Genomic DNA, 16,983 nt, shown 5'->3' on the forward strand with positions numbered 1-16,983 from the left:
AATATATTAATCCAGGGCAACAGGCATCCCACAACAGCACCTGCTGGGATGCAACCTCTTATTCTGAAAATCCTATCAAACATTATTTTTTTGTTCAGAGCACCTCAGCACACATGCCTAACTGGTACTTTTTTTACCAGAATGCATGTCCTAGATATGGAAGACTTCTTAGAAACAACAAAATTCCTTATGACAAGTCACCTCATTCCTGACATTATTCACCAGTCACTGAATTAAAAAAAAAAAAAGACTAATTAGTAGATTGTGAGATGCAGAAGGATTACATTACAAACATCACACGAAATGTATTAACTGAAAAAGGATTATTCCATGAGAGAAAAATGCAAATAAGCTCCAATTCTAAACATGACTCTGTGTGTCACAGCAGAAAAGATCTCTTGAGTTGACCTTATTCTGCGATTTTTTTTGTCTATTGCCTGTAACTAGTATATACCAAAGTTACATAAGTTCTGCTTAATCTATCTGCTTTTCTGTGGACATTTTAAGAGGAGGCATCAAGGCAGACAAGATAAAGTGGGGATACTAGGACCATTTCAACTACCTTTTTCTCATCTGGACTCCTTTCTATGGTGATTTGCTGAGAGAAATAAGGGAAAGCTGTAGCAGATGCTAGGATCATCTGTATCAACATTAGACTTGAAGTGAACCCTCTGATGTAGCCATGAACAACAAAGATTATTTCCCTAGCTTTTTTAAGCTTGGAAGGCATCTTTCTCCGTGCATATGTCTTCCTTGATGTCTGCAGAAACAGAGTTAACCCGCTGACTCAGAACAAGTTGCAGACAATCCTAGTAACGTAAATATGGATCACTGAAACTACTTTGACTGAAATACTAGTACAAATTAACTAGTTAAGTTTCACTGATAACTTCCTACACTAAATAGAAAGGAACACCTGTATGGAAAAACAGAGTAATGTGGTAAAGTAAGAACCACAAAGGGCCTAGAATAATCAGCCTGAGGTCCATTCCTTTTGCATGTATCTGCCAAATGACATGGTGGTGACAAGTGCAAAAAACATTTAAGCGCAAAGTACTGTTGTTATTACCTGCCTTTCAAAGGTCTATTTCACAATCTCTCCCTAAAATGCAATCTCCTAAGGAGACAAGCCAGTTGTGGTTTGGGTTTACTATAAAAACTGAAGCGTATGTTGGATTTTCTGAGGGAATCTGTGTGACAGCATGCAGTCACAGCTACCTATCAACCACACATTCTATTTTATTTCTATGGAAATAAAAGAAACTGGAGATTATACCACCAAGGTTGTAATTAGTATAACGATCTTGTTATCTGCACAATCATGAAGCAGGCCTTGTAGTAGATTTGTGGATATGAAGGACCTTTGTTATCTTTTGAATATTATAATATGCAATTATAAACATACCTAAGCTGATATACCAGCTTGCTCCATATATAATAGCAAGCAACAAAAGTTTATCTTAAAGCTATCGAATGCAGCTGATTAGGTAATTATATATATAGTAACATAAGACACAACCAAATTTGAACAGTCTATCTATACGAAACCAAAAACTCAAAAAGCAAAGTTTATAGAAATAAAACAACACGTTAAAAACTTACCGCATGCATAGGTTCTCAGAAGGAATGTATTTCGTATTCCTACAACATTGTTTACATTCAAGTCAAACTCCACAGAGCTATTGGGAGGAAGGGAAAAGAATCAAGCCATGGTATTACATTTCAGAATACTTAGTACCTACTTAATGACAGAGGTGGAAAAATTTATGATAATACTCCAGAAACTTTCTTCAAACAGAGTTTTGATGCTGTGATTTCTACTCTAGTTTTCTTTACAGTACTTGAATTGATTGACTTGTAAAAATTGACTATAAAAAGGCAATTGTGCTTAAAAAGAGAATACATATAGATCCAACACCTTAGGATAAAAATAAAATATACCTGATATCGAGTTAACAAATCTTTCTGCCAACTAGGCATACACTACATGATTTATTATGAACAACTTTTGATTCCAATAAGGATTTTCTGGGCTATTAGTTTAGGAAATCATGCCAATGAACAGAGAAGAAGCATTGGAAGAGATCAAAAGGTAAGAATCTCTTCTGCAAGGATGGTCAGATATAATTCGTAGTGCTCTGAAATGAAAATTGTTTATTCAGCTTTAGTAACTGCATGTTTTAATAATTGCATGTTTTGTGACAAAACAGTTTTAGCAACTGTTGCATGCTATTAACAGCAAATAAGAACAAGGCAAATACGCACTACCTGCTTTATTTGTATCACACTCCACCTCAATGTTTGAGGGTCGTTCAATGATTAGAGCTTAAATGTTCACAGTACTCAAGAACTATATCAAATTTGTAGCCAATAACTCTCAATCAGAAAGATCCTATTATTGATGAAGAAATAACTATCTGCAATGTACAGCTGTTTCCATTTTACATGCCAAAGTCTCATTAACATGGCATTTGTCTGCCTGAATATTCCTTCGGATTTTTTTAGATTATTGTAAAGGGAACAAGATCTGGAATTTATTAAAATGGATAAGAACACAGGAATTTGATTTTTTTACATCATTAATTACATTTAAATAATCTTTGCATCAAAATTATTAATTTTAAATCTGGGTTATTATCAAGCATGACTTTTTAGATGTTGAAAGAGCATCAGGAAAACTGGGCATCAAGAAAACTCACTTTCACAGGAAGCTTGTTTTAAGCTTAATGCCCTGGGTACAGAATATTTAATCAATTTTTCAAGACCTCTGTGAAAAAAAAAGTGAATGAGTGTGCATACATGTGTATGATGTATGAGTCTACAAAAGACGAGGCCAGCAAGAGATCTGAAACAGATACTTAGGACAGAAAACATGGGTGGATGTGACAGGTTACATAAGAGATAGATAACTAGAAAAGGAAAAAAAAACCCAAAACCCTAAACAAGCAAAAAAATCCAGCACAACCCAAAATCACGCCGTTCCACATCACTCCCATTTTCAAAAAAAACACAGGAAAATAGATGGTGAACCGTACTGTTTTCCTCTGAAAAAAACATAAAGGACAGCTTCTAGTCTAAGATTATAGTTTGATTTTAGTACAAAAAAAATTAATATGATTATCATGACTGACCTTTTTTTTTTTTAAGTGACCACAGTATACACTATGAACACTTACAAAAAGACTTCAACCTTCTGAAATAATCACTAGTTGTAAAAGAAAAGATGTAAACAAGGCTTAAATAGATAATATTTATTAGTTCAAATTTTAAGCATGACAGATTCAATTTTACCACAACAGGGTTCCTGTCCTGATAAAGATATACTGTGATTAAAGCATTTTGTGTTATGGTTTTATAAACGAAGTCCGAAGAAGTGAGCTGCTTTGTTATTCAAAGACAGTGTCAAAATTTTTAGAAGCATATAGGCAGGATGAGATAGTCAGATACAAGGGAGTTATTCAAAGTCCTGTTAAGATAATTTGACTGTTCTTTGTAATTTCATAAAGGTGATACACAAGATTTAAACAATACTCAGATTCTCAACCAATTTTAGAGCTTTGCACAATTTCCCCCTCTGTCAGGTAATTTCACCACAAGAAATGCATTGCCCTCTGTTCCAGTGCATCCTTCAATTATTTATTTTTGTGTCTTGATAATGAACATACAATAAATACGGTAACAGAAAATACAGCTCTCCAACTACTTCCCCCTCTAAAACAAAAAAAAAAGCCATTAAATTAGTACTTAACACTGTGAATAGAATATGTTATACCACTTTTTTAAATCCACAATACCTCTGTAGAAGATAGCAAAATATACTCTTCTAAAATGAACAATTTTTATTAATGACAAAAGCAATGTCATGATAAACTAAAGCTTGGTTTAACATTGTTTGTATAGCGTGAACACTGTGGGTTAGTCCTCAAGCAGCTCAATAGTTATGTTTGCACAGCATATAAAATTATCTTTCCTAACTGTTTTCTTCCTACCACTGTTTCTCCTCTTGTCAACAGGAGTCAAGTATGTACAAATAACCCACAGGAGTATGTGACAGACTGCTACTAATTCACATCACCAAAAAAATGAACACCTCAACAACAAGATGTGCTTCAGGACAGTGATGAAGAATGCCACTTCAGTACAAATCTGTACATAATCTGCAGTACAATATGACACAAAACCAGACCATGACTTCAGCAGAACTACTCATATGGACACCACACATCAAAAAATTTTCCTGTGCCACAGTCTGAAAAAATGATGATAGACAGAATACTTGCCTGACTTTATCCCTGAACTTCACTATTGGCACTTTCGCTCGAATCAGCTGAGGTCGCTCAATGTACCTTGCTGAATGGGAGAAAAAATGCAATTAAGTTTCATGTTAAACGCTGATCTTAAAAAAAAGACTCTGAAGCTGAGTCATATTGATGATTAGCAAACAGTAGCTTCTAAAACTTCGCAAAAATATTCTCAGAACAGTTGTGCTAAACTAAAGTAACCTTCAGCGACTGCAGCACAAATGCAATCTAAGAAAGGACGTGGAGCAAAAAAAAAAAAAAAACCCACTCTGAACATTTAGATTTTCCTGTGGGAAGTATCCTCAAGAAATTTGAACATAAAGGATGCAGTTCTACAATGCCCTCAGTGAGCAGTACTTGTGATAGAAACCCTGAACAGGAGCAAGAACATAATTCATCCAGGATGGCCAGACACTTAAGCCTTCCACTACACAGGCACATGATCAACTGCATAATTTTTCATCATGTCTAGTTTGCTTACAGTTAAAATTATCTATTTTACTAATAAAAAAATAAATTAACATAATTATCTTCATTATGCACCGATTATGCTTTAGAGATGTTTTACCTCACTGATAAAAGTACATACCAAGAAATAAATTCCCTACTGCATTGTCCTGAAAACAGGACATTACTTTGCTTCAAAGAAAGGATAAGGTTTATCTGCCTTTTGCTGTAAGGGTGATAGGACATGCAATATACAATCACAAGACTGGCTCTCACATCATTGTCCACGCAGAGGCTCAATGACAGATTATCCAAACTCAACAATTCTAAGCTCTGCAAGACTCATACACAGCAATCAAAACCACGTCTGTACTCAGTTTCCCCAGATAACGAATCACAGGGAATCTACAATTCCCCTGTTCTTGGTAGTATCTCAGGCTGTGTTTGGTAGTTGCCCATAAACCTAAATATGAAATACATCTAAGAAAGTAACGTAGAAGACAAAGAAAGGCAGAGCCCATAGCTCACATAATATGAATTTGGTCAAAAGCCATGATTTTAGTAATTTCTTTTGTTGAAAAATCTGTTGAATTTGCTCATATCTAATATCATACACTACCCCCATAACTCTATAAATCAACCTCAAAGCACCATAAACAAGTATGACAAAACTATAAGTAAAGCAGACTAAGAATAACCTTAAATAAATCTGGATCATTTTTGAGGAGGGAAAAGAAAATTGAAAAGGACGTATCTCTATCCGATTGAATGGCAGCCATGATCAAACTGTAACCACCACTGAATCTGGATGGCAGCTTCAGGTTTGGTAACACCCTACAGATTTTACATTTGTTTTCCTGAGACTTCGTGAAAGCCTTTTATGGTTACGCATGTTTAGACAGATTTGACCTGAGGAAATCCTCTATCTGAATTTGAATGCATTGTATGATTCTCAGCAAAACACAGATTTGCACTTAAGAAAAAGGGTAATCTTACTAATTTATTAATTTTAAGGGGAAAATCTTACAGAACTCCAATCCATCGTCACTTAAACATGCTCTAGCACAACTTAAACAGGTTTCCCTCTTTATAGTGGCACCTGCAGACACATTCAAGTACCCCTCCTCAAACATTCCGTAACACTTTTAAAGTGAAGCTATAAATCTCTTCCTCCTTCCCTCTCGCTGTCATATTTAAGACAACGAAGCCCAGTACATTAGCACACAGAAGCCCATGGTAGGTTTCTATATGTAAGCCATAGGAATTCAGCTTTCCTTATTATGACCACTCTTAAGCGCCCTTCAGAAATTAACTGAACTCATTCTGGGGGCAATCCCTTTCCAAACACATCTTTGTCTGTAAACGTCACTCAGCACTTGATGGATGCTTGTGCCAAATTAGTTGGCTGAAAACAAACAAACAAAAAACCCCAAAAACCCACAACAAAACATAACCCAAATCTGTTTCCAGGGTGAAACAAAGCACAGATGAAGTACCAGCTGGCTGCTGGTATTTTTTCTTGTGTCACAGAATCTCTATTGTGCATTAAATTGTCATAGCTATGAGAGAAAAAAAAAAAAGACATACACAGCAGGTGGAATTCTGAAATGCTTACAGGTTGACTAAGTGCCTTAGCAAACTGACTATCTGACCTTGAGGATACGAACAAAGGACCTACACAAACATACACAAAGAATTCCATATTCCTGTTCCACGGTTTTGGGCACGTCTACAAAGAAGTCACAAATGCCACTTCAGCTGTAGTGAAGAAGTATATACCCATTCCAAAAAAGACTAAACACTGTTTTGTAACTTATTTATGAAAAATTTCAAATTAAACAGCCTAAACCCCCATTTTCTTCTACAGAATAAAAGATCAAGCAATTGTACAAAGCATTTCTTCCCAACAAGGTGCATATCGAAAAGATCTTTGGCATCCTGCACATGCAGCTGGCTTTCGCTGATAAGGTTATACTATAGAAAGAGAAACTGGATGACACAGGAGTCTTAATTCAGAGCCATGAAAGACTCAAGAAAGTACAAACCAGCACAGGATGAATTATTCATTGATGTTTGATATTTACCCACACACCTGTAGAGTCCTTCAGGGGCATTCACTTGAATTCTATCTCCCTTGCCTGTTCTGGGTGTTGCACATTCTCCACTAGACAACCATGAAGTGGATTCCACTGATATCCTAGTCTCCACACTACTGTACCTCTTTGTATAACTAAGAGAAAATGAACTCTTTGTTCTTTATTCAGATAGTAAACACAATCCACCCAGCACCACAAAAGCTGTTTTTCAAATTAATCCTGACTACACAAATCACAAGGAGAGCAACCAGTTTGGACATTTACTGTCAGTGGTCTGGATTATACTCTCATCAATATGTCGTACCAGTTATCACCCCAAAATCCATGTTTCACATTTCTAAAAGATACCAGCTTTAACATACAGTTATGGGAATATTAGATGATACTGTAAAAAAGAGGTATGCCCAGGTATCTAAGCAAATAAGATGAAAAGTTACACGTACTCTGCTAGTCTCTGAAACAGAAGATATATGACTGCTATTCTTCATCTTTTTCCTCTAGGAGAGACACAACAAGATTAACATGTCCCACAAAACCAGTGAATAAACCTCAGCAGCTTATTCCTACTTTGTTCAACAACAGAACACATCCTCATTTCAGTAAGTATCCTAGATGCAGAATGACGACACAAAAAATACTTTTAATCTGATGGGGTCAAATTTCTTGCCCACATGTTACCTTTTGCAAGCCTGAAACTGAAGTACGCTGGAACTTTGACAAATTTTGAATCCATTTTCTTAACCTCCTAGAATGAAACACTAACAACAACTAACAACAACACTAACATAAAGCATATGAGAGATGGCACATAAAGTTCTGAAGATGATTTACCTGAAAGAAACACGGATGATAGAATCATAGAATTGTTTTGGTTGAAAAAGACCTCTAAGATCGAGTCCAACCATCAACCTAACACCACCATGACCACGTCCCAAAGTGTCATGTCTACACGTTTCTTGAGCACCTCCAGGGACACTGACTCCACAACTTCCCTGGGAAACCTATTCCAATGCCTGACCACCACTCTTGGGATGCTTCCTACTTTACAAGTTAATCACAGAATTAAGGTGAAATAAACAGACGATCACCTTCTCCTTATAGCCTCTATTATGGAATGTACAAGAATATCTGAGAGTACAAGAAAAGGAGGAAGATATTAGGAGAACATCTGTTGTTTCAGAAGTACTGAACCTTAACATAGCTGAGCTCCAGTTTGTAAATGAACTCAATCTAAATGGAAAGACCCACATAGCAAAGCCTTTTCAGGTGAAAATTTCTACAGAACATCCATACATAGGACTGATGGCTACACATAGAAATTCATGCTCATCGTGACGTCAAGATTATGAAGATATTACCTAAGACATCTTAGTAGCACAACTAGGAGTCTGACAGCAGCAGTAATATCAGGAATGTTTTGTCCTGCCTCACCTTCCAAAGAACATTTTGATTAAATGAAGATACCAAAGGCATTTGTAAAACAACAGAGGATTAGAGAAAGCATCAAAAATGAGGAATGGCACAAACAAAAATCTTCAATGATTGTTCTTGTGTGACCATTGTGTGTTTCTGATACTTGTACTCCCTGGCAAACAAACTTGATTTTGTCTAAAGCTCTGTCACAGAGCTCAACGTCTTGAACAAAGAAGAAGGTGATAGTTTATTTAGATGCCCCCTTTCTGATCCATGGAAACACAACACTGTACTTCTCAAAAAGCTCCAGAAAGACATGCATCCTAAGCAAATCCATACTGAGTTCCAGATTCCTTATACAAAAATCAACATACAATAGTAACAAGCCTATGTTACGATAGATCTATTGAGTCTCTTTTGAAGTCAGCTATTGAAATTTGGGCATGCACATTCATCAATGAAAAAATTTTTATGTTTGCATTTAAATTTATGCTTTGTTCTTTCTAACATTTCAGGATTGTTCAGAATGCCTATACAAGGAACGGCATTGAAGAACGTATCACAATTCTGAGAAGTAGCAGGAGAGTCATTGGTATCAATAAATGACAGGGTCTTTTATAATTCAAAAGACGGTACAAAAGCCTTCTTGAAGTAGGAGGCTTTCCTTTTTAAGTGAAGAACTGCCCGTGTGAATTCTTCATCTGAAGGGCATCTAAACAGCAACTTACAGGAACTACTCTTTCTCCTAGATGTGCAGGTACTAACATTAAATATGTTCTTCACTAAGTTCATTTTGTTACTGGTACCAATGTCCCTCTCCCAGTAAACCAATTCTACACAGTCTACTGTAAGTGACGCCCTATTTTACAAATTCATTACATTACTGTTCCCACATAAGCACTGCAATCTAAAAGAATAGTTAGAGTTCAGTAACAGAGGTTTCCCAAACAGAAGTATTCCCTGTGTCCTCCAACCCTTGCCTCAGGAACTGTGTTCCACAATGCAAAAGTCTTTTTAGATGCTATCCACTCTCCAAGTCTGTGAGTTTGCAAGGCAATTGTTATGTTTTGCTAGTAACTATCCATCATTACTAAATACACCTTTTCTTCAAACAATGATTAGCAAACTGTGATTAGCAGCTAGACATGATGCAGTTACACAAATTAGTTACAGCTGTGCACCAATACCACTTCTAGAACTACCAGCAGTCTTACCACCTAAAAGTAGCTGGGAACTTACAAAGTTCAGTAGCGAAGTGCTTTTGGATTAAGCTGAGTATATACATTGCTTCAGTCTTCTGATTAACCTATAATATGATATTAAAACAAAAGAAGTTGGTATCTCTCAGTTAGATGTTCCATATAAGCACACTTTACTAATTCTCAGAATAAGAAATGATACAACACATTCCACAGCCTACATATACATTTAGTGCAGTAAAAGCTAGGCAGAACAATTCATATTCGATATATGATGTAACTATCAACCATTCACAATGAAAACCTAGCCCCAAAATGTCCTTTCCTTCCTTTTCAATGATGCTTCACTTCCTTCAAAATTATGCTCTACTTATACTTCTTTGATATTAAATCTTTTCTCTCAATCTAAATTCTACTCAAACACTTTTGACAACCAAAAATAGTGATTCTGCATATCAAATTCCTTCTTATACTTGCCCATCAAAATCAGTGGAAATAAATGTAAATAATGAAATACGAAAATAGTATAGATTTAAAGTTGTTCCTGCACCTAAATTGAGTTAGAGTTCTCTAAACAATTTTCTCCATGATTCTATCTAGGCAATTTACTTGTACTTTGTTGTGCTTTTTCACTTCCGAAGTAAAGATAATGCTTATTTTTAAAATCTTTTGTTAAGTGTTTATAGGGTTACACTCACATTTGCAACATGATTTGGCCCACAGATCATAGGTGTTATGAGCACAAAAATATGTCATTAAATCAAAAGGATTTGACCATTTGTTTGTCACTTTATAATCTGGCCTTATAAAAGAACACACATTTTCAAAAATAGACTAACTATGTATGTTTTAAATTACTTACTGGTTCTTTAAGCACCAGGCACAAGTCACCATCACTGCTGTGAGTGCCAAAACCATTCATTGTGGACCCAACCAAAAAGAGTCTGCTCCCTGTAACAGAAGATTCATGTATTACAGTTTAAGAGGAAGAAAGAAACACAAGCCTGAAGAACATCCAAACTGGTAATAAGTAATCAAATTGGAAACATACGTGGAAAAATTTTCCTAATTTCTCTCTGGAGTTCAGCTCTGCAGAGCTCTTTGCTGTTCAAATCACAGATCTGCTGCTGACATGCTTGAAACCACTCCAAAACCTGATGACTTAACTTGACACAAACATTTACAAAAAAATAAAGATACAGAAAAGTGAACATTCTTTCTTGCGAGAGATGCAATTACATGAAACAGAAGAATGCATAAAAAAGCCAAATCCAGCATCATCTGACAATTTCTAATGCATTGTCTAGAGATTTACCATACTGAATTCATACTGAACTCCCCTAAATTTATGCAAAGTATTTAAATTTAAATTTCTTCAATCTGTTATAAAATGTCTATCCACAGAAAATAATTTCTGCCTGATTAGTATCTACAGAATTTCAGGGAATAAGCAGTGAATGTGGAGAAATACCTCCTGCTAACTTAAACATGAATAGTTTGCCTACCAATAATACGGAGAAAAATTAATATTAAAACTGGTTTAAATTAGTTTTCTTTTTTTATCCTACACAAACTATTAAACAAGTAGTCAGATCTTTGTTTGAAGGAGGTAGTAACTGTTTCTCTTTGATAACACGGTTGTACACTATGCTCATCAGGCATAAAAAAATACAGTATCAAGACTAATAAGTCATAAAGCTTTTTTTTTTTAATTAAAGAGACATGACGTCTTTTCAGGTCCACCACTATATTCACTCAGAACAGGCTTCACTCAGTACTTGAGCATTGAGGGTTTTTTCATCAGGACACTTCCTGCCCACAGTCATGCGACAAAGAGATTGTAACTAATTTCTACTTCCAGGAGCTGTCAAGAAGGTTTCCCGACATTACGACAGAAATCAACACAAGCAAACAAGATTCCTACACCCAAAAAATTGCTCCAAACCCAAATATATACAAGGAGGCTATATAGGATCATAGTGTGAGCTACATTTATATTCCTTCTGACAGCTCAGTAATAGAGCTGACAGACATTGTCAAGAACTGTGAAGAAATTTTTGTGGTTTCCCATAGCACCTTTGGGCTCTGTGTACAAAGCAGCAAATGTAGAGAACAAGCACAGAAAGATACTACCTTATCTTTGGCCACAGGGAAGGTGGTTTCTCTGGGGTACAGGAACAAAATATCTTGCACTGGAGGAGCACAGAACAACAGAGATTTAACTGGTTCTGGGAAGGAGTATCTATGCTTTTCTTGTAAAGGCACTGCTCGGTTATCTACAGTTGTTTCATAATAATGTGTATGCAAACGCTGCCGTTTATCATTCTGTAGAGTATTTTCTTCACTTAGTCTCCTAAAAAAAAAAAAAGTGTTTATTTAAAACAGAGAGACACACAGCAATTCCTCTAGTTTGCAAGACCCAACCTCTGATTAAAAGACTGTTCTTACAAGGTACAAATGCTGAATTATGTGACTACTTCACTAAAAACCAGTATTCTACAGAACAAAATGCATACCCATCCTAGACACCAGGTAAGATAAACCTGGAAAAGTGTGGATACCCTTGAGGTGAACTGATGGGACCACTTTAGAAGAATGTCTGTATTAACCAATTGAAACCTAAGTAGCAAGTTTGGTTAAGCAGGACAGCTCAGGAAGCTGTCAGACTAGTTTGGTGATAACATACTAATTTTTTTTGTTTGTTTTTGTTGCTTTTGGGGGGGCTCTTTTGAAAGATGCATACAGACTACATATAGGTACTTATAAGTTAACATAAGGTGCAGCATGAAGTTTTGTGAGTTCTGAGTATCCAGCAATGAATAAAATCAATTCAGTAGTGAGGCGGAGAGAAAAAAAACTATCACAATAGTCGTTTAAAACATAGCCTTTGTCTGTGTCTTAGATTATACAGACAGTAAATTGTGTAATTTGGGCAAAACTCCCTATTTAATTGACAAATCAAAATGATGATTGTACTAGTCTACACATGACATTGTTTCATTTTCAAACACTAGTCTGTATCTCCACGTTAAGTCATTTGTTACAATTAAAACACGTGAGGAGATAGTGATCTTACAGACAGCCTCTTGGCAGCTGAACTCCTCATTAAGAAAAAGTTGTACAGAAAGCTGTCCACTGATTGAATACTGTGCTCCACTTATTCTTTACGCTAAGAGAGGACATTTCATGTTTTGTTTACGTATCAAGTGTTGCACAAATTTAAGCAGTGTGAGGATACTGACTACTTTTTCATTAAAAAGCATGAAATCAAATGTTCATATGTATCAATGAATTAACCATTAATAAAACTGCAGTCACTTCTTGTAGTCAGAAAAGCTAGCATCAAAATAGTTTGGGGACATGGATATACAGTATTATTAAAAATTTTATAAAACCTGAAATGATCTCAAGCCACCATTTCAGTTTTCAAGGCTGAAAAAAGTTCTCCTAACACTGCCTACCCACAGTCTTAAAAGCAACTGTTTCATACTTTTTCGTCTGAGAAGAGTTTGCATGAACCCATGTTCAGCAAAAATACCTTGTAAGAGCTGACTCAAGATCAAAAGATAACTTGTTAACTGCAAATCTCCTAACACAGCATAGCTTTCCATCAACCAGACTGATGAGGAGGAAAACATGCATGTAGCATGCAATCAGGAACTTCTTTAGTTCATGTGAAAACTATATACTCAGCTACAACAATTTCATGTATTAATGGGACTTATTTTTTCATCTGCTTAATCTTGAAAATAAGTAGCACACAAAAAATTGTTTTGAAGACAGATTCCTCCCTATGAGCTGATTCACATAATTATTACAAACACATATTGATTATTTCTGAACTGAAAAGGATTTTTTTCTAGAATACTAAAAGAAAATGAAATCATATTCATCTGAAATTCCTTTCTGTTACAACTAAAGTAATAAAGGAATTTATATTATTTTGAGTTTAGTTTCCCGAAAAGTAGGAAAACTGCGTTTCTGTACAATTCCTCTTAAAACACAGAGAACTTGTGCTTGAATTTAGCACTTTGTATGTGAAAACAAAAGCATCGCATAATTAGGAAAATCAAAAGAAAAATCCAAAGTGTCACCAGAAAAACATCACAATCCCCCGAAACATTTAGGGTGGTCTTACTCTTAACCTGACAAACTGACAGGAAGAGAACACTTACTGACACAAACCCTCCAACAGTCAAGCACACACAGACTACAGTCTCTTACAGCATTAAATTAAAACACACACACACAAAAAAAAAAAAAAAAATCACGGTCATGTAAAGCTACAGCTCTTTAAAGAGAGAAACTACAAATACTGAACGCTGATGAGCTCCAAAATTCTCAAAAGCAGGTACAAGAATGCTTTGAAAAGCTACAACATAGCCTTGTTTCATCAAAAATGTTATTTTGTGTTGCAATTTCGAACAAAATTTAAGTTGCACAAGAACTTTGTATTAGTCAAGATTCACCACAGGTACATTACAACTAGAATTAATCACACATGATTGAAGAACTTACTTTCTTCTTTGTAATGTGATGCGGGCTTCAGATATACATACTGAGCTTCCATTTCTGTAAGTCATTGGCTGTGGTGTAACAGGTGGCACAATTGCAGGGTTCCTACTCAAAGGACACCTGGAAAGACTACAGTACCTAATTGTTATTCCTATGAAAACTAAGATGCTTTTTATGGATTAGCAATTTTTAACTGAATATTTAACACAGCATATACTGTAATTTTTTCTGAGATACAATACTTTTTTTTTTTCTATTCAAAGTGAAGATATATTTCAATGCATATTTTTGATTAAAAAAAAAGATGACAGTCATTCTTCATACATCTAAGAGGTTACCAAACAAATTAACTTCAAGTACAGTTAAAATTAAAAGCCTAATGAACACTTTGACATCTTCCAATTCCCAAGAAGAAATGTTTCTTCCCCTTCTTATCGACTCCGTGTTTTCCCCAGCAAACAAATAGAACTGAAAATCTTTAAAATTGAGCTCCAGATTACTAACTCTAATCAGTGCAGTGACAGCTTGGGCATAATATGTACAATGCAGGAGACTATTAAAACTTGCAGGTCAACAACAGGAATGATACAGCTGCTTTATACATGACACCTTCCTGTCTTTTTATTAAAGTTAATGCAGTTTAATATTAGTGGAAAACATCCTCCATGAACAGAAACACTCCTCTCAGAAGACCATTTATGCTCTTTTTCAAGATAATCCCCGCTATCAAATATCACCATACTTACACTGCACTCTGAAAACTAAGCTGAACACTAATAATTTGCTGTTGAGAGAGAACAGATGGCATATTTAGAGGAACATTACTGAAGACTTTGTTCTGTTGTTGCTGGTTTGGTGGTAAGGGCAAACAACCCAAGCTGGAGGGGTTTCGGAACATGCTCCTTTCCATGTGAAGCAAGCATGTAACCTTTCACCTGTATTAAAGAAAAAATTTAAAAAGTCAAAATTAGGCAGTAAGAAATTCCAGCTACCTTTTAAACTCTTGGTTTGAAAATTTAAATAACCTAGAATATACTTCCAGAAACTGGTCAAAAGAATTTTGATACTGTCCTCATTTCACCTCTTTTCACAGTATGACACTAAATAAAAACACTCAAGTTTCACAATTACTGAGCTATTTATGTTTTAAAATGAATTTTCATTTGCTTACCTCCACTTTATGTTTAATACCAGAAAAATTACATGACATAAGACACAAGTGTTTTCACCTCAAGGGAAAGTAGCATATTACAAAGAAATATGCTCCTTGTTTCCAATGTTCCACAATGAGGTTCACAATATAGGGGAATAAACAATTTGCTATATCACAAGAATATGAAAATGCAGCCAATCATGAAATCAAAGTAAATTTTTTTTCAGGACATGACATGCAAACAAGCAGCCAAATCACAACAGTAATTGCAAAGTTATCTACTCATGCTTTAAGAATATCTTACCTACAGTTTCATTTTACGTTTGTGCCTACTGAATGGATTTTCTCATAGAGAAATTCCAGCTTACTATTTTTTCAATTTGAAATTGTATCTGGCACAACTGACTGCCCTTTGATCTTCCATCACTACATGTATTACACATTAGCAGGAAGCTTGAATGAAAATTAAAATCTTTGCTTCTACAACAGGCTAAACAGTGCATTGCATCTATTTTGCAAAACAAGTTTTTTCAAACAAATTTTAACTTGGATATTTAGAAGTCATAAAAGCAAAGGCATTATTTCCCTATTACATAAAAAACATTTTATCAATCCAATCCTAAAGTAACACAAATGGAAAAAGTGCTAACAGGTGTATGCCTGAGCATGGAAATCCTACCACCACAGAGCAGGATAAGTTTGGAATAAAATTAAAGTAACACTTCTAGGTTCTCTCAATAATCAAACTAAACATATATAAGTAATATAAGTAACATAATGTAACACTTACATTAGGAGGCATTCTATCATATACTTCAATAGATCAGTTATTGCTAACTTTACTGTAGTAAAATCACACTTATCAGAGCTGAAGTCCTCTTTATCCTCACACTATGAACGGTTGTCATCTTTTAACATCAGACAGCTCTGATAGTTGCTACAAGCATCACTATCATGGAACACAGGCAAATTAATCCCAAGGAGTTTATTTTCTTAGGTTTGCCCTCGTTCTTTACCTCCTGTGATGACAACCCACACCACTGAAAACCTGGTACTACCTACATGGAGAGTGCTTTTCTAGATCCAACAAAAAAGCTGTCAAGATGAACGCCTTCACAGTTTTTTATCTACTTGTTTGCTGCTAGGGTTGGGGGGGGTTATTTTGAGGCAGGAAAGAGAACTACTACGTGTTTAAAGTTATTTTAGGGATGCTTATTTTCAGTTCTGCTGAAGAAACAAAACTGAACTGTATGGCAATGAAGTCATCTCACACAAGCAATATGAATGATTACATGCCATCTAAACTTTTACATTTCTAATACGGACAAACAGTGGAACAACTGTTAGCAGACCTCGCTCATCATTAAGCAGCCCAGGCAGGAGCAGCAACACGTGTAGTATACTTTAGCAATTTACGGATGTACTTTATCAGTAACGGAATCGTGCATCTGAATTCAAGACTCAGTTGCAAGACTGCATTTAGTCTTTGAAGTTGTAAATACCGTAAGGAGAAGTTGTAAGAAAGGTGCCACCTTCCCAAACCAAAACGGTATAATAACACTATCTCACAGTAGCTGGGACGGCATTTATTGTGACTTTCGGTAAAGATTATTTTGGCAGAAACTGCCAGGCCTTGCAAAAAGAGTTTCATTATCGTTATAATTCAGGCACACTTGTCTCAGTGGCATTATTTCCAAATAAACGTCTACTTTGGGGGGAAGCACGCAAGTCAGTGCCAGAACACCTCCCATGCAGACGAGGCCAAGTGCACACGCCGCGCCCAGGGACGGGAGCCCCGCTATATCCCAACCTCAGCGCCCGGTGGCCCACTGGCAAGAGGCCGAGGACGCCCCCGACCC

General features: G+C 35.8%; 1 protein-coding gene across 2 annotated transcripts in view; it reads right to left on the minus strand.

Moving 5' to 3' along the window:
- The window catches only part of TENT2 (terminal nucleotidyltransferase 2), a 34,233-nt gene extending 19,364 nt beyond the window's left edge, over window positions 1–14,869 (minus strand). The window contains exons 1-8 of one of the 2 annotated variants that reach the window (XM_054397251.1): window positions 14,718–14,869; window positions 13,975–14,100; window positions 11,590–11,809; window positions 10,508–10,622; window positions 10,319–10,407; window positions 9,497–9,563; window positions 4,281–4,350; window positions 1,603–1,679 (exon numbers count right to left, since the gene is read on the minus strand). In XM_054397251.1, coding sequence (XP_054253226.1) covers window positions 1,603–1,679; window positions 4,281–4,350; window positions 9,497–9,563; window positions 10,319–10,407; window positions 10,508–10,622; window positions 11,590–11,809; window positions 13,975–14,100; window positions 14,718–14,869 — 916 coding nt within the window. The remainder of the gene's footprint in view (window positions 1–1,602; window positions 1,680–4,280; window positions 4,351–9,496; window positions 9,564–10,318; window positions 10,408–10,507; window positions 10,623–11,589; window positions 11,810–13,974; window positions 14,101–14,717) is intronic. The other variant, XM_054397252.1, reaches the window with a different exon arrangement.
- Between the last annotated feature and the right edge of the window lie 2,114 nt (window positions 14,870–16,983).

The sequence above is a fragment of the Indicator indicator genome, chromosome Z (genome assembly GCF_027791375.1).
Source record: "Indicator indicator isolate 239-I01 chromosome Z, UM_Iind_1.1, whole genome shotgun sequence".
Classification (NCBI taxonomy): Eukaryota; Metazoa; Chordata; class Aves; order Piciformes; family Indicatoridae; genus Indicator; species Indicator indicator.